This window comes from Lagopus muta, chromosome Z (assembly GCF_023343835.1).
Source record: "Lagopus muta isolate bLagMut1 chromosome Z, bLagMut1 primary, whole genome shotgun sequence".
Taxonomy (NCBI): Eukaryota; Metazoa; Chordata; class Aves; order Galliformes; family Phasianidae; genus Lagopus; species Lagopus muta.
Genome location: NC_064472.1, coordinates 37,372,535 through 37,397,116, shown reverse-complemented (window position 1 = coordinate 37,397,116; position 24,582 = coordinate 37,372,535). Strand labels below are relative to the sequence as shown.

The 24,582-nt window shown below is 38.0% G+C and overlaps 1 protein-coding gene across 4 annotated transcripts in view; it reads right to left on the bottom strand.

Moving 5' to 3' along the window:
- The window catches only part of PCSK5 (proprotein convertase subtilisin/kexin type 5), a 264,954-nt gene that overhangs the window by 173,058 nt on the left and 67,314 nt on the right, over positions 1 to 24,582 (bottom strand). For all 4 annotated transcript variants that reach the window (XM_048930511.1, XM_048930515.1, XM_048930513.1 and 1 more), the window contains exons 4-5: positions 18,692 to 18,835; positions 16,200 to 16,276 (exon numbers count right to left, since the gene is read on the bottom strand). In XM_048930511.1, the coding sequence (XP_048786468.1) occupies positions 16,200 to 16,276; positions 18,692 to 18,835 (221 nt within the window). The remainder of the gene's footprint in view (positions 1 to 16,199; positions 16,277 to 18,691; positions 18,836 to 24,582) is intronic.

Genomic DNA, 24,582 nt, shown 5'->3' with positions numbered 1-24,582 from the left:
AAACTTATGAAATGTATTTGAAATGCAAAGCATTGGACACATTACGCTTTCATATCAATGTGACTCTAATTCTGAGACAGAGCAGATAGATGGTAGATAAGGAAGTGCTAGAAAGCTGAGGGCGAGGATACAGGACAAACATGGAACACACAGTCTTCATGCCTCCTCTGTCTTACATCACACTGCCTCTCACAGAAGCACCTGTAAGATGATGAATCCCTGAGTTTAATTGTAGAGAATAATACCTGGGGAGCAAACAAACTGCCTACAGAAAAATAAGATAAATCCTGAAGAAGAAAGCTGCAGAGGAATTAAAATCTCTAACAGTTTGTATTCTCATTCCACAGACAATGCACTGTCCTCTAAAATAAAGCTTTATTCAAGTTGAAGCTTGTAAAAGCTGGCTTAAGCCAAAGCAACACTGTGTATCTAAACTAAACAGATGACTAGAAAATAACCTTGGCAAGTGCCTCACAGGCACTTTCTCTCTTTCCACTTCTTATTTCTGTGCAAAAGACTGTGAGATCCATGCAAAAAAATTAACTTACAACATGATGATAATCTTGGAATTTTCAAAGCCAGCGTACTACACAGGCGTGTGATTGCAAATCCAAAAATCCCTACATAATCAAGCAAACAAGCAAAATTGAAAACATCCCTACCTCAGCATAAAAAGTGACCAGAAAGAAATGTGTATCAATAGCAAACTTCAGAAAACTACTAGATATGTTTCTAGATGTTGTTATCACTGCTTCATCAACACATATTCTACTAAAAAGCTGCACTGATTTAAGTGCAAAGATTTTAAATTAAACATGGTTAAACAAACAAGTAAAAATCTTTGCTGCTAGATTCCTTTAGGATTTTAAAAGATGTGTTAATTACAAGAATCAAAAATTCAAATTAACATAAATGTATTTAACAGATGAAATTTCTAAACAACTCCTTATTTTTATCATGCAACTACATGGCTAATGAGCATAGTGTAAAGTTCGGCTAGTGTTTTTTTAATTTAGAATCAATCCTAATTTGGGAATAAGGCCTCAGATTGCAAAGAAAGTTAGTGTAATTCCCAATATTACTTCACACAAATTAGAAACTCTTGGTATGCCTTATGAATGATTCCTATTTACCAAAACTGTGGGTTTATTTAGTAAGCTTCATTAATGAACTGCTACTAATTTTTATGGTTATATGGCTTCATAAAGTTGACAACATATTTATAATTTTCAATGGTTTTAAAATGCTGGAATACTGACACAACAACTATTTTCGGTAAATCCATTTGTATCATAGAATCATAGAATCACAGAATGGTTTGGCTTGGAGTTTGGTTTGCCAGTATGAGACTATAAGAAACACCTCTACTAGAAGAAACACAGCTTAATAATTACAATTTTCAGATTGAAATGTAAATTTGATATCATTCCCTTAGCTTTCTCTAAGTGCTGCATCTGTAAATAATGCAAAATTAAAAGCTGGGAATATCTCAGTCTTTCTGCATAACTTAGCAAACTCTGTAAAGCCAGTCAGAGGCAGGAGTGTTTTGCTTCACCTCTGTACTGAGCAGAAATCCACCCTGTTATTTAAAAGAATTTACACTGCAACCAAATGATGCATAGAGATACCTAGAACAAGGCATTTGGATCATTCTGTGGTAGTATACTGTTCTCTCATTGTTGCAGTGTTCATTTCTTTTTCCTTAAATTATCTGCATTTCAGACAATTACATGTTCATGTCTGTATGTGCAAAGAAGGGTATACGAAAGAGATACTGAGGGACATCCAAGGAAATTTTTGTGCTCATTAGGAAGATTACTTTCTATTTCTAAATGAGAATGTTCTGTTACTTTGTAGATCTCTATTTTAAAAATCCTTTCTAGACAGAACAATGCATGTAGGGGTACAGGTAAAAATATCTTCCATTAAAACATCTGCAAATTGGGTTGACCCCAACAGGCAGCTAAGCCCTTTTTCTGGTTCCTTCCTTACTCCCCCACACTGGGATGCAGAAGAGAAACAGAAGGGTCAAAGCATGAAAACTTTTGAGTTGAAATAAAGATGGCTTAATAGAGAGAGAAAAAAAAGTGATAAAAAGGAAATTGCTCACCACATCCCATGTGTAGACAGATGTCTAGTTCACAGTCTGAGCAGCAGCAAGTTTGGAAAAATACTCCCTTTCCACCCATTTTATTGCTGAGCACAATATTGCATGTCATGGACTAACCATTTGGTCATCTGGGGTCAGTGATCCTGACTCTGCCCTCTTTCAGTTCCTTGCTCAAAGAGCAGTCATAAATATGACACTGATGATACATAATGATGACACTGAACAGGCAGTGCTCAGCAACAACTGAAACACAGGTGAGTTATCAACACCATTTTGGTCACGGATTTAAAGCACAATACAATACGAGCTGCTGTGGAGAAAATTAACTCTGACCCATCCAGATCCTGTACAATCTGGTGTAACTATGAAAAACAAGACATAAATATGAGATAGCAAACACTTTCTCAGGACTACCACATTCCAAGACTGCCATGTCTAAAACAAAGTAATGCTAATGCCTATTTATCACCTTATATTTGAGCTGTGAGCGTTTTGTGTTATACATACTTAATACCCTTAGATATTTTACATTCTGTTCCATATGTTCTGCTTCACAAGATCTTGTATGATCACAGAATCATAGAATTATAGAATGGTTTGGGTTAGAAGAGACCTTTAAGATCACCTAGTTTCATCCCCCCGCTATAGCGAGAGGTACCTCCTTCTACAATAGGTTGCTCAAAGCCCCACCAGCCTGGCCTTGAACACCTCCAGTGAGGGGGCATCCACAACCTCTGTGGGCAACCTGCTCCAGTGCCTCATCACCCTTACAGTAAAGAATTTCTTCTGAATCTAGTCTGAATCTACCCTCTCCCAGTTTAAAGCCATTTCCCCTTGCTCTGTTGTTACATGCCTTTATAAACAGTCCCTCCCCAGCTTTCCTGTAGGCCCTCTTCAAGTGCTAGAAGGATGCTTTTCTAAGCTGAAGAGCCCCAATTCTCTCAGTCTGTTCTCACAGGGAGGGTGCTCCAGCTCTCTGATCATCTTTGTGGCCCTCCTCTGGACTTGCTCCAACAATTCTATGTCCTTGTGCTGGGGCTTCCGAACTGGACACAATACTCCAGGTAGGTCTCTCAGGAGCAGAGTAGAGGGGCAGAATCACCTCCCTCAACAGCTAGGCTATGAATCTGTGGATGCAACTCAGGATATGACTGGCCTTCTTGGCTGCAAGTGCATGTTGCTGGCTCATGCTGAATCTTTCATTAGCCAACACTCCTAAATCCTTCTCCTCAGAGCCACTCTCAAGCCATTCACCAGCCAGCCTGTATCTGTGTCTGGGATTACTCTGACCCAGGTGCAGGACCTTGCCTTTGGCCTTGTTGAACTTCACGACATTGGCATGGGCCCACCTCTCCAGCCTGTCCAGGTCCCTCTGGATGGCATCCCTTCCCTCTAGAGTGTCAATTGCATCACTCAGCTTGGTGTCATCTGATAACTTGCTGAGGGTGCACTTTATCCTACTGTAATCAGCCACTGTATCAGTCACTGTTTAATCTAACTCATTATTTTCATCCTTCTGAGATCCCATCTGGAGTATTTTGTTCAGCTCTGAGGCCTGCAGCATAAGGACCCAGACATATTCAAGTGAGTTCAAGACAAAGATGCTCAGAGGGCTGAGAACCTCTTCTGTGAAAACACAGCCTGGAGAAGAGAAGATTCTGAGATCTCATTGCAGCCTTCCAGTACCTAAATAATATAAAAATATAATAAATAAAAAAATAGGACCTACAGGAGTACTGGAAAGGATCTGTATTGCTGGAGTGTACAAGGGGTAATTACTTTAAACTGAAAGTGGCTATGTTTAGATTAGAAATTAGGAAGAAATCTTCTACTCGGGGGGTGGTGAGGCACTAGAACATGTTGCCCAGAGAAGCTGCATACCCCATCCCTGGAGGTGTTCAAGGCAGGGTCATATGGAACAAACTAATTTAGTGGATGGAGATCTTCTTCATGGGGGCAAGTGGGTTGGACTAAGCGGTCTTTAAGATTCCTTCCAACCTAAAATATTCCTGATTCTATTATTCTATGGCTCAATTGATAGGTAAATAGCAGCTGTATATATATCAAGTACTTGATATATCTCCTTTTACCTAAAATTCTCTACAGTAAGCCCTATAATTTCTGTGTAATCAGAAATGAAATGGAAAAATTACAAGCTTCTAAAAATATGTAGCAGCTGAAATCTTTCTACTGAAAGCACAGATAAGCAGAACTAAAGCACATCATACCGATACAAAAAAGCAGATCTATACTTTCACGTCTAGATGTGCTTCGCAGCAAAAGCAGTCCACTGTACCAAACCGAAACACGGACAATACTTGTGGTGGGAAAGGTGTATTTGTTGCTTCATACAAGGAAGACATTGACAGCTGTGAAAATCCTTGGGTTGTATTTTCACAGAGGAGTGGCAATACAGCGAAAGGCAGGCAGACCATGGATAGCTCTTTAGCCATTACCTACTCTGCATACTCCACTGGTAGCAGCGTATGACTGCTTTTGCAGTGTGGCAACGCTTTGAACAAAGAAATATTTTATAACTCCGAATCTTCACCAAGTTCTAGCTTAAAAAAATATTACCTACCTGTTTTGAATACTACAATTTCAATGAGACATTCACTGTGCTTAATCCTAAATTCCATTTAGAGTGAAATAGAAGTAGCTATTCTGTAAAGATGCCTTTATGAGAGCACAAGAGCTCTTTGCCCCCCAGCACAGGAAAACAGGCAGATGAGACAGGAAACCTGAATGGCTGCCCAAAGACCTGGTGAAACTGGCAGATAAGAGGGACATGTACAAGAAGTGGAGGCAGGGAAGAATAGAGGACTACTGTCCAGATATGCAGAGATGCAATTCAGAAAATCAAGGTGCAGGTGGAACTGCATTTGGTGGCAAATTTCCTGGGTTTTTTTTTTTTTTTTTTTAAATTAAGTACGTGCAGGAGGTGAGGCAGTTATCATTTACAGGCACTGCACTTTAAAGCTGAAACATGGCTTTACACACAGATTCACTATAAACGTGACAGTGACAATGGTGATTTTCCTTCCATTTCAATTACATCACTTTTATTTTCTATTCTTTCACATTGATAAAAAGCCCTCACAATAAGGTTGTGAGTTTCTCTGTCTTTTCCTGTTTGCTTCAGTCTTCACTGGCAGTCAGGCTTTCCATGCCTCTTTCCTGAGCCTCCAGGCAAGGGCTGAAGGAGCAAAATCCCTCCCATTGTAAGAGAAGAGCAAGTCTGAGCCTGCCCAATGAGACTGGATGTGTACAAGTCTATGGGGCCCAATGACATAAATCCCAGGGCCCTGAAGGAACTGACTGGAGCCACTCTCCACCACATTTGAAAATACATGGCTGTCAAGTAAAGTCCTCAGTGACTGGTAAAAGAGAAACACTGATCCCATTTTCAAGAAGAGGAGAAAGGAAGACCCAGGGAACTACAGGCCAGTGAGCTTCACCTCTGTACCTGGGAAGATCATGAGCAGACTGTCCTACAAGACACGCTGAGACAAGGAGGTGAGGCAAGGAGGTGATCTGAGGCAGCCAGAAAAACTTCACCAAAGGCAGATTGTGCCTAATCGGTCTGGTGGTGATCTTCTATGATGGAGTGATGGCATTGGTGGACAAAGGAAGTGCAACTGATGTTGTCCATGTGGACTTGCAGGGCCTCTGACATGATCCCAAACCACATCCTTATCTCTAGATTGGAGAAGATATGGATTTAAAAGGTGGACTGTTCAGTGGATAAAGAATTGGGTGGAAGGTCACAGCCAGAGGGCTGCAGTCAATGGCTCCCCAGGTGGAGGCCAGTGACATGTGGTGCCCCCAGAGGTCCAGTATTCTTTAACATCGTCATCAATGACACAGATGAGAGGGTTTGAGTGCACCCTCAGGGACTCTGTGGACAACACCGAGTGATGCAGTTGATAAAACACAGTAAAGGGATGATGCTGAAAGGGTTCTGAACAAGCTCAAAAGGTGGGCCCATGCCCACTAATGAGGTTCATCAAGGCCAGGTACAAAGTGTTACACTTGGGTCAAGGCAATCCTAGACATACGTATAGACTGAGGGAAAAAGAACTCCTTGATAGCAGACCTTCCAATGAGGACTTGGGATCCTGGTTGATGAAGAATTTTAAATGAGCTAGCAGTGTGCACTTGCAGCTCAGAAGGCTAAAAGTATCCTACCCACAGAATGAGGGATTTTGAGATTCTCTGATTTTTTGTTGTGCACTAAAATGACAAGCCATTTCTCTTCAGGGCTATCTCCATGTCAAAGTTCAGTGACGTAATTGTCAAAATAAGTTCAAATCATACTCTTAGTGTGAGGTTTTTTTGTGTGTGTTTTTTTTCTTTTTTTGTTAGTTTTAGTTTGCTTTTTTTTAAGGAGACATATTACTGATTGAGCATGAGCAAAGTTTCCTCATGCTTTCTGGTTAACAGGAATTAGTGTAAAATAGTTAATTCTCACACACTCATTAGGATTAGAAACAGATTAGCAGCAGTTCATTTGCTGTTTATGGAGTGTTAAGAAGCCTAATGCAGGGAAATAAGTAAGATGCAGGGAAAGAAGTATTCTTATTATTATTTACTGTCTTATTATTTACTGTTGGGTACTTTTTGGTCTCATCTATCAGACTTGCTATCCTACATGTTTGAGAAATAAATAGATCACAGCCTCTAAATAAGTTTGCTAAAATCAGGAATTTGATGATTTTTTAGGCCTCCATAGCAAAACAGTTCATTTTCAAAGCAGGTTAAAATTCTGTAGTATATAACACAGCAGCACAATATACATTTATGATGGATACTCATTTCTTCACTTCATCTGAAATTCCCTACCTTGATTGCTTTCCTTCAGGAAAAAAACAGTAACTTGCCTTCAAGAGAGAGATCTCATTTTGCTTTAAGTGTCAAATGAAGTAATTTGACTGTGTATCTTTAAGATAAATTACAAAATCAAACAAATGTAAAACAAAGCTTGAAATAAAAAACCCACCTACAGCAATAAATCTACACAGATGCACATTTTTTCATTTGCAAAAAAAAAAAAAAAAAAAAAAAGCTATACCTGAAAGTTTTATCCTGAAAATGTCTTAGAAAAACATCTATTAAATTCATTAGAACATTTGCTTACAGCATAACTGCAGAACTTGCCTGTTAAAAACATGTTTTATAGAAAAAAAAGCTAAAAAAAAAGAGGCTTTTGACACTGGATTTACAATTGCTTTTTTGAAACTTGTAATTAGAGGTTTGCTTTTACTGCCACAAGTAATAAAGGGGGAATCAATCCTACACTTCGTACACGCTGTCTGAGAAGTCTCAGTGAACCACATTTTGCACTGCATCTGACTGAGTTGACTACTGTGAACTCAGCTGGCAAAACCAATTACCACAAACAAAACACAGATTAACTCATCTACTTTCTCTAATACCTACAGTGTGAAAAAGGAATAAAATAGAAAAATGGGGTTTTGCTCTCAAATTCCGCTTGGCTGTAGACCTATATGTCTAAATGTGTGGAACCTGAAACTAGTCCACCATTGTAGCAAATCAAAACTTCTGTACAGTAGTGATAGATTCTCTCCTGCTAAGTTCAAAACCTCAAAATAAAGATTCATACTTAGAGGAAAAACCTACTTCAGGAAAAAGACATTCTGAAGAAAAAAAAAAAAAAGAAAAACAACAACATAATACACAACCAAACCACCAAAACAAACCACTTCCATTTCTAACTTCAGAAAAGTGAACATCAAAAATATAATAACTGTGCAAGCTCACATCCCTTCTGTTGTTGATTTTGAAAAGAAAGGGAAGATCTGACTCATTGTTATCAATAATTTACATAAAAGAACTAGAAGCAATTGCATAATGTTTCAGAATGTCATTTTACTTGTGAGCTCATTGTCTGATACTTCAATAATCAGAAACAGGAAAGAGTCTTTCCTGTAGCGTTGTGGTTGTACATTTGAGATTTTGAGAGCCTTATGAAATTGGAAAAGGAAAAGCACTGCACATCAAACAACAGTAACACACTGAAAAAATCGCTCAACAACTTATACCAATGTATTGAGAAAGACATTGAGAAAGTTTTCTTCTGTGAGCAACTGGAATTCCAACTCAAATTTGTTTTTCACTCTGTTTGATTCAGTTTCAATGATACTCTAAGCAATGTCTTTCCCTTGGCTCTCAGAAAATTCTAACTCAAATCATTTGAGCACTTCACAAGGGATTATGTAATGCAGTGTGGTAATGAGGAGATTAGACAACTTTACTAAAAAAAGGCAATTTTTGTCAGTTTGACAAATCTATATTAGGGTAATCTCTACTTTTTAAGTTGGAACCCAGATTAAAAAAGCTACTGAATCAACACTGTAGTCTCATGATTTAGTCATTATTTGGTTAGAATGAAATGTTCTTCAAAGTGACTAACCATGGAGACCAGCAATGAAGATACTTGTTGTGCATGAATGGATCAGACTAATAGGGGCTGCTTCCACTCCATCACAGCCAGAAGTCCTCAGCTACTAGTGATTGAGGTGTCTACCTTACTACTTCTTGGAATCCTTGATGAACATGTTTTACATTGGAGCAAGAAAGTACAAGAATGTCCACACTTTGCTTCCTTTCTGTCCTAACGTTACCTGTGGATGTTACCTCTTTTCCTAGAGTAATGTCTGTTTCAGATTAAAATGAAAACATAATCAAGCGCGTTAAGTGGCGACGATTCTTGTCCCATGTTCTTAAAATATTTTTCTTTCAAGGAATACATTTTTTCCCTTCCAGAAAGGTTACAGACATACATCTAATCCTTATCTGAATGAAACAACACATGGATGAGGATTACCACTGGGCTATGGCCATGTAAAGGACGGGTATGTTCACTGAATAACAGTGTATGTGGACTCAAAAGAACAGTTAAAATGGGAAGGAAGAAAAATAGTCTCCAAACTAATCTGTAGAGTTAGACTACTTCAGCAAAGCACAATTTTGCAAGCTGAGCTTTAAGACAATATTCACCTTCCTAATTCTCATAGTTACTATACTGGGACCATTAGCAACACAAATCTAATATTTCATAATCTCCACACTGCATCATGTCCCTAAGCACTTGGTTTGGTGATTAGATCATGACTTTGAAGCTAGCTGACGAATCACAACAACTGCCCCTTGTAAAATGTGTCAGAGCTCACTATAAGCTGACAGATCTTGAACCCTAGTTCATTATTCATATCTGCTAAAACTGCAGTGCAATAAGATATTGGTCATAAGGGCAGCAAGTTTAAATTCAGAATAGAACCAAAATATGATAAAGCAGAACTGCAGTCTCTGACTGTAGCTTCTATACCATCAGTCTCTGTGTTATTTCGTTGTTCGGTTTAGACCAGATATGTCCAGTCTGCTGCCCACAGGCTGCATGTGGCCCTAGACAGCTAGTAATTACCCCTATCCCTGCCCCACACCATCATAGTGGTGGCTCTTCCCCACCGAGGGCCCTGCCTTGGAACTAGGCATGTGCTCATCACCTCAGCAATAACCAAAACATTGGCCAAGGACAATTTCTCTTCATTCATGTGGCCCAGGGAAGCCAAAATGTTGGACAGCCATAGTTTAGAATTGGTTTTCAGAAGTGAATACTTCGTCAATTCTTGAAGAATAGAATCTAAAATCTACAGTTTCCTGATAGCCCTCACTAAAATCCTGCATACATGGAGGAATGCATTGATTTTTTCTCTGTTGACGACAACAGGACCTGAAGAAACAGCATGGAGCTGAATCAGCAGAGGGTCAGGATGGGGCTCAGGAACAGGTTTTTCACCAAGAGCACAGGCGGGCTCTTGGAACGTGGAACCCAAGTGATCATGGCACCAAACCTTCTGGAGCTCAAGAAGCCTTCGGACAAAGCTCTCAGACACATGAGCCTGTGTGGAGACAGGAGCTGGGCTCAACGATTCTTGTTGTTCCCTGACACACTCATTGTAAGCATACAATCTATTGGTCTGAACTACATATATCAATAAGTTAATTCTCTACTTTAAATCACCTCCTTATTAAAGAACATTTATCTGTTTTAAGAGAAGATTTGCTAGCACTGGATAGAAGACACTGCAAGATTGCACCATTACTGAATTCTTCAGCTTTTCAGCCTCTAGGTGCTGGAAGAATTACATTACAAACCAAGAACAGACACCAAGAATACAGACGCCCTCTGAAAAATACTTTATCTTAAAAGTTGATACCTTGCTCCAAGTTATCTCCATAGCTCTCTCGACAGCTTAAGCGTTAGCTTACCGAGGCCCTCCCTGTAGATGCAAACTTTGTGATCCACAGCTCAGTGCAGCTGGAAAATCTTGAGCAGGCATAGCAGAAAAGAAGCGACTAGTTTATAACTTCACTGAACTTTTTTTTGTGTGTTTTCATGACTAGCCATCTGACAGCAACCTTGTTTTTTCACACGTGATACAGAACTAGATGGTGTAGCAGTGCTCCTCAGTACAGCTTATCTTCCCCTAAGTTCTGTCTTCAACATATGACACAGTCAATGGCAAAACAATAGCAACAGCTGCATACTACTAATCAAGCCAGGAATGTGCTCTTGCAGTCCAGAAAGCCAACTGTATACTGGGCTGCATCAAAAATGTCCAGCAGTTCACAGAAGGTGAATCTGTCCCTCTACTCTGTGCTGCTGAGGACTCACCAGGAGTACTGTGTCCAGATGGAGAGTCTTCAGTGCAGAAGAGACACAGACCTGTTGGAGTGCATGGAGTGGGGACAGACTGTTTCACAAGGTCAGTTGTGACTAGACATGGGGAAATGGCTTCAAACCGAAAGAGGGGATATAAATTTAGACTGCATATAAAGAAAAAGTGTTTTACAATAAGGGTGAAGAGGCATTGGAACAGGTTGTCCAGAGATGTAGTGGTTGCCCCATCCCCGGACACATTCAAGGTAAGGCTGGACAGGGCTCTGAGCAATCTGATCAATTCTATGATTCTGTGAAATATATAAACTCTACAGACAGCCAACTCCACTTGTCAGCAACTCCTTCTATCGCAATGCTATAATGGAACCTTTTTTAAATGATCATTCTAGGCAGCAGTGACAGACTTCATGCTTCCTGTGTTTGACTGTGCTCAGTTTCTCAGACACCTGTACTGAATAGTGTCACAGCAGTCCATAAAGCTTTTTACTTCTAGCTTATTGACCATCAAGGAGACAACAGAAGGTGATCTCCCTCTCAAATATTTGATGTCCATTCTGATTAAATGGCTTAGGACATACTAGAGGACTCTGACGTAAGTAGCTGGTACAAACTAGCAGCATGCCACTGTTGGAAAAAAATTAAGCCTGTGGCGTTTTATTGTGCAACTACATCCATTGATGTGACTGGCAAAAGAAAAGTAACAACGAATTGGAATGGATGTATTCGTCTGCCACTGAAAAATAATGCCAAGATGCTGAATCAAGCAGGACTGAAACTTACTAAATCATTAACTTTTTTGTTATTGTATGGTAAGACGTAAGGCTGTCCAGGTTCTGCAAACTTTGAAAGTGAAGAAATCAAGGAGTAGGTACAATTTTTATGGCTTTTGAAAAGCAAAACTTATTGTCTCCCAGATGTCTCATTAAAAGATAACTGAGAAGGTTTTTTAAACAACTTCTTTATGTAAAGGGATGCATTACTGAAAAATGTTGAAGAGGCATTCAAAACAGTCAGCTGGTATATACAAAACAGGAATGATGGCTTACTTTTAATTTTTCCTACCCAAGCTTAATAAAAACAGCATCAAAATCAAGAGTTATTTAAAAGAGTTTTTTTAAAGGTTCTGTTTAAAAAAAAAAACCTGCCTGCAGAATCAGATTTAAGCTCTGAATTACCATCATGAGAAATTTCTCATGGAAAACGCATTCTAGTTTGGCCAAAATAACAAAGCAAATACATACATACATACATACCCATATATATATACATATATATATATACACACATATAGATAAATAGGTATTTAATTTATGTAGCTATATAATGAGCAGAATACATTTAAGTGAGTCCATCTGCTTTCTGATCAAGGACCTGTGATTAGCAATGCACAATTATTTACAGGTATCTGTAGAATAACAGAAAAAGAATTAAGCAGCAGTGCTCAGCAGTATATCAAAACAAGATGCTTTGCATAGCAGTAACAACTTCATCCACAGCTGACTGCTGTCTCTAGCCTCTGAGCAAAAGGAAGTTCTAGTATAGGCCTGTACTATTTACAAGCTTTGTGATTTGCTGCCAATTTGTAGAAACCAAAGTAAACCTCTGGCAGGACTCCTACATACCATAGTAGTTAAAGAAACTATCAACCCACCCTGATTTTGACTACAAGCCTTGAGAGACTAATCTAATGTTTCTTTCTAGTCTCCTATTCTCTTTAGCTAATAGAAAGATTTAATTTAAATCTTAAAGAAAATCATTCTGGAAAGCACTACTCTGTTTATCAACAGCCTCTTCACAAGGCCTCAGTTTTTTTTCTTATACTCTCTCCACCATTAATAAGCAACAGAAAGTGTTCACCACTTATTAAAAGTGAAAAGCTAACAAACAGACCTTGATATTTTACAGATGCATCCAAAGCAGTCCAGAGACACCTGTTTTTTTCTTACAGCATTTCTTTTCTAATCCTTATCATTCCATCCTTTAAAGTGTTGTTACAACATGAAACAGAGTACACTAGATCATTTCATGAAATTAGTCCATTTTTACATTCCAATATTTACTGGATGACACAATCGGCCATTACGTAATATTATCCAGTTTCTATAGCAGGATGTGCTAATCAACTGAACTGATCATGCACATTGCTAAATCTTTGCAAAATATGGTTTTCAGAATGCTCCCTGGTTGTGGTTAGCTCACCTTCCAGGCAGAACTTGAGGTGTGCCAAATGACCACATGCATTGGATAATCAGAATTCCCGTCCTGAATTCAGATATCTAAAAATATGGAGTCCTAGATGGGCTCTGATAGAGCTCTAGATATCAGTGCCTATGTCAATATGTAATTCTTGTTGAGTCCAAAGAGAATTAGGGAAGGAATTGAAGGTACTTAGGTACTGTTTTCCAGGCTAAGTGTATCTGCTAATCGGAAATACTGAGCACCTAAGCAGAGCACTCACAGCACTGAAAAGACTTAAAATTCTGACAGTGCACCTAAACTGGGAGGCCTCTGAGCATGCCATCACTGTGTCCCAGCTCCAAGGACAGAAGCATCATCATTTACAGGGTGAGTCCCCAAAGTGTGTTTTTAGGGAATGAGGGCAGCAGGACAGAGGATATGATGCAAACTGGCAGCTCAGCTGTGAGATAGGCTGACTGTCACATCTTTCCTCAGAATTCCTTGGAAATTATTGCTGACAACATTACTCTCAGTTTTGTAGACAGTAGTCATGGGTGCTTGGGGCGTTGTCACCTTATCTCAGTGAAACTGGTCATACCAGTGAGAGGTGTGGGTCATCCTTCATTCTCCCCACTCACGTCTGTCTAGCTCTCTTCTGACCTCGGGATGAGCTGAATAAAGAAACTGGCTGAAAATGAAATTAGTTGTTGATGTTCTGGTAGCACGGTTCACAGCCTGATTAATTCTTTACTCTGGTAAATTGCACAATGGCTTGAGAAAGGGAGGAGTAATGAAAAACATGGGATAAGAAGTGGAGGTCACCATTTTCACTCTTCCAAGCTCAGTATGGGTATAAAATGTAAGCATCTAGTTCAAAGCGCATCTGAAGTAGTTAGCCATACAAATTAGTTGTTGTAGCATGCTGACTGGCAATGCCTACAGGCTCCAGGCTAAAAACAATTTATGGTGGTATGTTACTATTCCATTTGAAAATGACTAACGCTTTCAGAAATCTAGACTGCAGTTCTAAGATTTATCATATGCCAAAACAAAGATTTCTTTTATTATCCACCAAAAATTTATAGCACATTTGCTGATTCTAGCCTTTTGGCACTCATGGCAAGTCACCTCCTAAGCTAAAATAATAACAGCACATGAAATTCTTCAGCTGTGCGGAAAAAAAAAAAACAACACATAAACCAAAAGAACTTGGAAAGATTAGGAATTGATATTCTTTTTTTTTTTCATTCCTCTTTTTCAATGAACGTTTGTCTTGAGGATATCTCCTAAAAACTTCAGTGTAGTATTAGCATTTTCATTACAAGCATCTGGTTCTGAAATTCTTGGCTTGCCACTAAGTGAGTCAATACAGCCACTGGGTCTTTCTACCATTTGTTCCGCATCAACATTTTCTTCCTTGTATAAACTTAAACTAGTCAGCACGTGCAGCATGTTTACATATTTGAAAGCAAAGGGTGTTACTGAATTTATCTATTTATACTCTTGTGGTACTCTTGCTCCAGGAGATGTCTAGTGAAAAAGAGATAGATATGATTCAGTAATCTGAGATTCTATGTGAAAATAGGATGAGAAAGACATGCCTAATGGGCAAAAGGGGAAGAAACAATTCTTGTATGTACTTGTTCCTAAATAAAAAAAAATTGGCAATAAACAGAATCAAATAACTGAGTGAGAACATATGCTGATTGAAGCCACCAACAAATAAACTCTTATTATGATTCAAATTAACACCATCATAATACTTTTTATGCTAAACAGGATTTCTAGTCATGCATATATGAATATTTATTTCCATGCTTTTTTTTTTTTGCTTTTTTTTTTAAGAGCTAAATTCTTATGTATTTCACATCTCAGCCAACTGGTAAGGATCATGCTGACTGAGCAAACAAATATTCATCAGGAATAACATGAAGTTTTTGTGGTTATTTCATCTTAAGAAAGTACCTACAGTAGCTCCTTGAGATTTGCTCTAAGATTAGTCTGTCTGTACGTAACAGGTAGCTACAAACATTAGGGTCCTGTTCTTCACCATATTTATGTATTTTCCCTTCTATATTGAGAAGATGGGCATTCTCCCACCCAAGTGTGATCCAAGATTGCTCTAATTGGTTCCTGCAGTCATATTAATGCTAAATGTTCTGTTGACTCTCAGTGAGTTACCTAATACCTGCTACATTCTTCTGGAGAAAGTTTATGGAATTGCAGGGGGAAAAAAAGGAAAAAAAAAAAAAGGAAAAAAAAAAAAAGTGAAAAAAACCACACACAAATTCAAAAGTATTTGTGTAAAAGACAAAGTTTCACCTTTTGCATTCAGTTTTTTGCAAGCAAGTAGCATTAACTGCTTTCCAGAACTAAGAAACACCTAAATCTCAGAAAACAATATGCTCAGACAGCATTTTGACAGCTACCAGGATTTCTCTAATACATGTGATTCCACATAAAGGTATTTTTTTTATGCCAGATACACAGTTAAAATAAAACTGCCCTCAAATACCCGTTGGGTCAGAAAGGAAGCCTGCCACCTGAGGGTGAGGTGTCCCTGCCAACTTCCCTCCTAGCCTTCAAAATCTGAAGAGCAGAGTTAGAATGACAAATACCAGGAAGCTAAGTTCTGAAGGAGAAATGCATCGCTCATGCAGATATATTCAGCCAGTCATATAACACTGATATTACAGCTAGCCAGAATTGCTATTAGTGCTATATATAGTTTCTAGCAAACTTTTACACGTAAAATCTCCATGAGGTTAAAAGACTGATTATATTAGAAAGTAAAATCTTACTAACTTACGTATTCTTTCAAAACAGAAAGTCTCTGAAGTCTAAGGAAGTCAGAAGCCAAGACAGTTATCACACACAACAACCTGCCAATAACTCAGAGAGATGGAATATAAGAATGCTAAGAGTCACTGCTTATATTTTGTATCCCAAAAGGATTGAAAATTGTTCATTTCACACACACAGAATTCTCAAACTATTTTTAATGTGTTTTTGGATTGCTCCAAATGCATTCAAAGAGCAAGTGTCATGCAGTGTGAAAGGAAGAGAAATAAATACATATTTCACAAATATTTAAATGCAAATCACGCTGCTTTATTAGGGTTCAAGTTTCCTTGGCTTCTGGAGCAAAACTGGTATTCTTTCTTTGATGAACAGAACTGAAAATGTCTAAGTGTCATAGTGCCTTACTTGTTCTCGTTGCTGGCATCGTATCGAGGCATAGGGTCAAAATCATTTCCATTGACATCAAAACTGGCTTGCGAATCCTGTAGCCAACAGGAGAAAGAAAACCATTTTCTCATTAATTAGCCATTGAGTCATGTGGCCTATAAATTCTTCAGCAGGTTTCTACAAGAGAGTAATTAGGTTAACTAACATTCCTGTGGTTCTATGACGATCACTTTTTTTTTTTTAAAGGAAAGGATTATATATTTAATAATTACACCATTTACAGACTTTATTTTTAGAAAAGGGAAGAATATGAATGCTCTGAAAACATGTAGTTCTGTTTGTAGAGAAGAAAGCGTCATTTCATTAAGCAAAAAGACTATACTCCTTCTAAGAATCTTTTGGAACTTGAGAGAGTTCATTCTAAAAGTTCAGATTTTGCTAAACATTTCACAATTCAATAAAAATTCTTTGCAAGGTAATGACCAAAATTTCAGTCATAGTTTCAGGGAACAACGTAAGTTTCTTAAGGATATTGTTATAAAAAGTACAGCTTAATATGTGACTTAGATTGCATTCCCATTTGTCTGGGACTGTAACTGTTTCAATTACAGCTACAATATCTGCACACTTTTGCTCCAAATTTTACCAAGATTATTCCAGCTGAAAATAGTTTATAGAGTACATAGCTGCTGGTTTGTATGGCTCCCATTAATCTCTGTGGAAGCATGCAGTGTGTTGACATGGTTAGCAGTTCTTTCTAATCTCTTCTTTTTTCAAAACCAGTTACCACATCCACCTCAAATATTCCTGTTTGCAGTCACACCAGCTATAACCTGACATATAGAAGGCATCTGTCATCAAACAAGCAATGTGTACTGCTTTAGGGGAATTCCTTCTTGGCAAGAGGAAAAGGAGAGAGGAGGGAATAAATAGATGCTTTAAATTCAGTGGAAGGACAGTACTAGGATGAAATGAGACATGATACAATCTAGGTCATTCAGTGAAGGGATAAAGTTATGCTTGGTTTGTTTAAACAACTTTAGAGATTAAAGGGAAAGATGTGACATGCATTAGGATCAACTATATACTGACAAATAGGGCAAAGGGCTCTCATTTTTGTTTATGCAGTCCTACCCAAGTATTTCAGATCTGAGCTCCACATGCAATGTAAGGAAGGATACACATGTAAGTACTGCTAATTTAAAATAAATGGATTTAAACTATGAACATGGTTGTAGATTGGTTGTTAAAGATGTAATTGTCATGTTTATCTCGTCAGTGTTTTTCAAGATGGTATGCTTCTTGGGAAAAAAAGGCTCGGGTTGGAAGGAACCTTAATGATCATCTTGTTCCAACCCCCTGCCATAGGCAGGTCTGCCACCTGATCAGGGCCCCATCCAACCTGACCTTGAACATCTCCAGGAATAGGACATCCATGGCTTCTCTGCACAGCCTGTGCCAGTGCCTTACCACCCTACTTGCTTTGCAATAGTCATCTTCAACAACTGTACTTAACCCAACTACATTTTCTTTTTCTTATTTCGTGTGAACATACTGTTCATGCACTTCTTTTGAGAGAAATAATAAGGTTGCTAAGGTCAAGTGCTTTCAGGTAAATGCCTATTTCTGAAGCTCAGGAAAAACCATTCCAGCAAAGCATGGCCCTGACACACTGAGCAGCTTTAAACTCTGAGGGTAACAAAAGAAGTCCACACTGAAGAACCAGCTTCTCCTAGCATTATGCAACCCTTCCGAAATATATCAAAACAATCATTAAGTATGATGAACCATAACCAAACAGAAATCTTCTGATGTGACACAAAATATCTGACATAGTTTAAAAAAAAAAAAAAGAATAAAAATAAAAGCACACAGATCTTCTCCTATAGCAAACTGGGAGAAGGCTCACTGAGATTTAGAGGGATTTACTATAAAGACTCCAAAATATTCTACACCTGTTTTTAATTGAGTGAGTCATATCCTTTTCCTTTAATATTATTTCTAGCAGTAAGATAAATAGCTTTGAAAATAAATACATGGAAGGATTCGCCTAACATTACAGCCTTTGAAAGAGCTACTGTCTTCCTAGCTAAATGAATTGGTCAAGAATGGACTTCAGCTGCTCATGTTAACTGGGGAAAGCAGTTATTCTGATCCTAAGTTCTGAGTGTATTAAGATATTTGATAAAATTATTATAGAAGAGAAAAAAACATCTGATTATTAACTCCAATCCTTCAGAAATGTAGCACTAAGTTACAAGGTGCATTCAGATACTAAAGACGTTCAGACTCAATAAACTTTCAAACTAAAGGAATACAAATTACCAAAATTCATCTTTTTTCCTCCTAATGGTGTTATCATATCAAGAGGAAACCCTCTTATGAGATGTTTTCCTTCTTTCCTCCTTCCCTCCCTCTCGCCCTCCCTTGTTCCCTCCACCTTTCTAGTAATTTAACCAAATTTACTTCAAGTTAACAATAAAGCAGCAAATCAAACTGCAGACACTCACATAATTTTGCATCAAGTCTGGATGGTTTCTTTCAATGCCGTCATCCAAGATGGTCACCACAACATTCTTTCCAGTGTAACCTCTCTTCCAAGCACCTACGATATTCATATCTGATTGGCAATGGTGAGTGTTATCACTGCAGTGCTGGAGAGAGAAGAAATAAAAATGTTGGTTGCTGCAGATTAGTGAGCAGCATGAGGTTGAGATATTATCCCACTCACATTAACATTATCATTTAAATTAGCTCAAGCATATGACTTGAATAACAAATCTACAGGATCAATACCTTTATTTATAAAGAAACAATTATGAAATAAATGCCAAATTTTATGAAAAAATAAGCCTGTTTACTTTTTTTTTCAAACTATTCTTCATGTTAAGCAACAGCAAAAGGAAGCACCTAGCCACACTGAACCACAGAGATCTGTGTGTAAAATAAAGCAACTATTCTCATCTTTTAAGCATGCTCATTTGAAATTACATTTGAATTATTCCAGTTTTTTTCAGAGAAACAAACCATATGCAGATAAAAGGAGAGAAAAGCCTGTATTGGAATGGCCATGGAAACAAAAGCTGCTTTCTGTGCTGTATAATTTCTTGACAGAATGTCTGGAAAGTAATCCAGATTCAACTCCATCTACAAAAGAAGGCTTTTGGCAGGTTTTGTGTAGTATCAGCAGGAGATGAGCAGCAGTTAAGAACCTGTAATCAAACACTCTGAAAAACTTGCAGCTGAAAGTGTCTGAAGAATTGCAGATAGCACGACTGAGAACAGCCTGGGATACAGCATTCAGTGCACTAAGTCTGGTATAGTAGACAAAGAAAGTTTATTGTAATTAAAACTAGAAGCCTCTCCCTCAAAAGAAATGCATCCTGTTCATGTGGCTTGCCATGACAGTAAGATACAACCCATGGCCATTTGCCTGTCTCACGGGTGGTTCCAACCCACAGGCAGAGCTGTCGCCAGGGACACAGGTTCAACAGCCCGTCATTGGCACTGCCTTCCTCCAGCCCCTCTAAGGTCAGTCAGAGCTTCAGGAGTGTAAGAGGAGAAAAGCAGACAGTGGGATGAAGGAGAAACAAATGAAAACAGACCAGTCTTGGAGCCTGCATTGTAACAAGTGTCCACAAGAGCATGCATTGGCACTCGCTTTCTGCCCCGTGGCCCTGTACCTCCATCTGGCATTCCTCAAGTCACAGGCAGTACAAAAATATTCAGAGTGATGCACTTCACCTTGACTTGGCCCAACTCATTCCTCCATAGCGTCAATGCACTGAATGCTAATGTGCAAGAAGACACCAGGTTGCTGTCACATTCTCCTCATTTTTCTCCCATTCATCAACATGCCTGCACTTTCAGACACAAACCAGTGGATTTAAGAGTGGACATTTGCTTTTACTAAACAAAAACTACATTATTTAGTACTAGGATACATAGCATGCAAGTCTCCCTTGATGTTTTCCCTTTGTGGCTGCAGTTATCCACCTGCCAGCCTGTCTGCCTTTCCATTCCCCTGTGAAGGCACTTGAAGTCTCTCAAGGCCCATTTCCAAGTAATCTACAGATCTGGCTTAAAGCTTCTACTCTATGTATTGCTTGGAAATGTTCACACCGCTGCATTTATGAAATTAACTACAGCCTAAACTAACCATCTGTACAGTGAATGTAATGACTGTACACAACAGACTTTCTAATATATGAACAGCGGGATTAGAAGTATGTGATGCTTCCAGGGCTTTTGCATACTTCAAAAGCATTAATGAACTAAACATTGGAAAATGCCTACAAAAGGAACAAGTATCATTGGTCACATTCTACTGGTGTGAAGACAGATAAAAAGTGGAAGCACGTGCCCCCAGCCAGAGGGCAAACCCACAAGAGTGGTAATGCACAACCAAGATTTGTAGCCACGACCCTGTATTAAAATTAATTACCCTGCTCCTCCATCCTGCTCTCTGAAACGCTGAGCAATCCTCTGGCTGTTTTGCTGCCTATCTTATTCTATCTTCATGGGAGAAGGAGGTCACTGGTTTGCTTCCCACCTTGTCAAACCACACAGGCTGAACAAAACATTGTTAATGCCTTTCAAGCTCTCTCCTCTCCTCCAAAAGATGACTGTTTCTTCCCTTAATGATGCTAGCACAATCAGCTGCCCCCACTTACCTCACCTGAAGTGCTGCTTGGTGATCATGGTAAAAAGGGACTAATTAATCAGCTGTTTTTGTATACTTATGTAGTCAAATAAAAGGGACATCGGTTGCTTTACCATGTGCTGTGTTAGTTCATGCAAGAGATGTGCCAGATCAAATTGATATTCAGATTATCTTACTCTGCTCTAAGACCGGACACAAAGCTAGTAAAAACAGAATCCTTCTGCACGAAAGAAATTCCTGGGGGTAAAGCAGGGGTAATGGCATTCCCACTTACAATGCTAGATTACAGAATATATATGTTCTGTATATATATATATATATATATACATATGGATAGAGATCACAAAAGCAGTGAAGATGCATCCAAACAGGAATAGTTGAATAGCAGATGGTGAGGTCAGTCCTTACAGTTACAACATATTACTTACCCTCAAGTCTTTTTAAAAATAGCATCTATTCCTTACTATTCTTTGTCCTCTCACCTCCTTTTTATCTGTGCCCTTTTCTCTCTGTTTATATTCTCTTCGAATACTATCTTATCAATGAAAATCCTGTTTTGTTTGATTCAACATCTGATCTCAGCTTCCTAAATTTTAATCCCTCGGGATTAGGCGCATTTCTTTCAAAGATTTGGCTTTTATCAGAAATGTTTTAAATATTAGCGGCAGATTACTCTTCAAACACTACATAATACAGTATATGTCACCATTCCATATTCAATAGCATATAACATGCCATCTATTACTTGGTTTCTGTGCATTCTTCCCTGTCACTTTAAATTCCTCTTACCTTCAGAAACATTTATTGTAAGGAATTTTCCACTGCTGGGTTTCATTCTGTTATTTTTCTTTAATCATGTGCTGCTTCTTTACTACTTATCCAAATTACATTATCAGCTGCTTAGCAGAGAAATGTTTTCAAATGAATTTGGAAGCACCATTTCAGTTTTCAGTGTTAGCCAAATGAAAAAAACAAAACAGTGTCACAATAATGAAAATTATGTGCGTCACAGTGATTGGATTTTACATCAGTGGGCAAATTTTCAATGTATTTTTCCAGTCCTTTCTTTTTAGAATCAAAAACACACTCTCTCACATTAATGTACAAAAGCTGTGGGTTTGCAAGATTTTTACTAGGCTAATCTTTGAACCATTGTTTTTGAATTTTAAGAAGAATAGTATGCACTATATTTGGAATACAGAATTATGGAATAAAATATTTTATGGAATTCTCCCCCAGTTCCAGCACATCAAGTAATTTAGAAATTTGCCATTGGTATCATATTGCAGTAAGCTAGCATCATTTCAGCATACATTGGTTTCGTCTATTGCCTAGAGGTTACCGTCAAAATGAATAAACAACCTCTTACCCAGCTACTATTAGTAATCTGATTGAGATTTTTAAAAGACACTCTGATTATGGTGCTTGTCATCAGACTTTTTAATTGGAAAATGTGAATGATACCACTCATTGTTTAATAGAAACACTTTACAGGGTTGAAAGATGGCTGAAGGACACACAGAAAGGGAAAGGGCTATATTAGGGAAAATGCGTAATACAGAACCTTTCTCATACTTGAAATTCAATTATTATGAGTGAAAAAAGACAAAAGAATAAGGCATCTTTGGATAGACAATTTGGAAGCCTGACTGCAATTAGCAAGTAGACACAACATTAGAAGTGTTTTCTGTTTTGCATGGTGCTTTCAATGTCAGCCATATGTCTGGAATCTCTTAACTATACTGTGAAATTTGCTCTGAAAACTAGCTTATAGTCATTACGACTATTTTAACGTCAGCTGTTTGCTGCTCTAATTTTGGTAGCCTTGGTGATCAACTAGGGATCAATAGCAAAACTGAATGGGAAAGTGAGTAATGAAGAATCATACCGGCCAAAACCTTTTAGAATTTCAGAACTTAAATTCAACTTAAAAGAACAGTGACTATGAAACTCTATTCTTTCTTTTGCCAAGCCTATTAGTGTAAAAAACAGAGTAGAAATAAGTATTTGATTTTGTTACATAGTTTCTCAAAGATGATCCTCCAAAAGTCTTCATAAGGAATTGCTTTCTTGCGTTTTGGAGTTTCCATGACTTCTCTGACAAGATCTTATCAATGTATGAGGAAGAACAGAGAAACAAAAAATGATAAACAGAATGAGACAATTTTAACAAACAATCTTGAGGTGGCAGATCTTGAATCTACTTTAGTGATATGTTATGCATGTTTCTGATCTTGCATACTAGTTGCCTGAAAGAGGTTAGAAGAGATGGACCATTTCAATATTTAAAACATAAAAAAGTGAAATAATAGGATAAGAATAGTAAACATTAATAGTGAAGAAATAAGTAAAATAATACAATTTTCTTTTTTGTTTCACCTTTAAACGATTTCTCAGTACAGTATTGCACACAGTATTTTAAAGATCTAGGAGGAGCAGGCAGATAATATAAGATCTGTTTCATCCCAAGCAGATTTTTTTTTTCATTAAATAATAACTCTTCTGAAGTCATGCATGCCTCACTGAATTGTTGCCTTTTTTTTCTATATCTGTCTCTGTATCAACAGAAATATTCCAAGAGTATACCATATTAAATATTTAACACCAATTTTATCACTAGTGCAACTTTAGATGGCATAGTTCATTTACTTCAGCAATGAATTTGGTTCGTAAGCTTTACCAATTCCTCAAGTAAACAAACAAAAGTACAATTAGAGACCACTATGAACAATTGCAAGCATACATTATTTTATGCCTGTTTACGCAATGAAGGAGAAAAAGAAATCAATACAGAAGAGTTTGTTGTATTCATTGGATTAACCAAAGGCTATGGTCAGACAAGAATCATTTACAAAGCTATATTGATGGGTTTTTTTCAGTGAAAGATGTAACGCTCATAACTCTTATTCTTTGTGATTACATCACTATTCTTTCCAAAAATAGAATGATTCATAATGCATTAGATTTATTTTCAAGACAACTCCATTGCTTATCCAACACAGGTACTTTCTGAAGTTAGTTGGTTTCTTCCGTAACCCATGTACTGGCTCAAACACAAGTTAATACAGGAAAGCCCTGCATGTTCATATTCCATAAGCTGCCAGATTGATGACAGGTTTTAGGAGTGGGAAAATTCTCCTATTTCTGTCTTCACAGATGGCAGAATTTCTGTCCCTACTGCAAATTCTGTAACCTGTAGAGGCACAGAAACAGCGTGCCTCTTTGTTCCACATGGGTCACAAGTTGTCATTCCACAATTCAAGATGCTTGACTAGTCCTATTTTGTTCCCGAGAGGAGACAATAGGAGCAACTCCTTCAAGGCCAACACAGAGAAGAAACTAAAACTGCCCTCAGGCCATTGTACATGTCCTGCCATCTCCACTAAACAAATATGAAAAAAGCCTTCATAGAAATGGCATAAAAGTCCACCATGTCCTCCACCAAAGACTAAAGCCACATATACATACAGAAAGAGAAGAAAGGTTAAATAAATAAATAAATAAATAAATAAATAAATCTGTGAATTCAGACAGCTGGAACATGTTCATTTTACTCTGGATACACCAATCATCTATTGAATGGCATATCAAAGATCTGGTGCACCTGATGTGTCATTGAAACAGTGCTCATATGCTGTGAGATTTGTGTCAACATACAGAGAGATTCCTGTCTGGAAAGCATTGGAAAAAATACAGGAACCTGATGCAAAACATCTTTGGAAGTCAGCAAAGGACAGA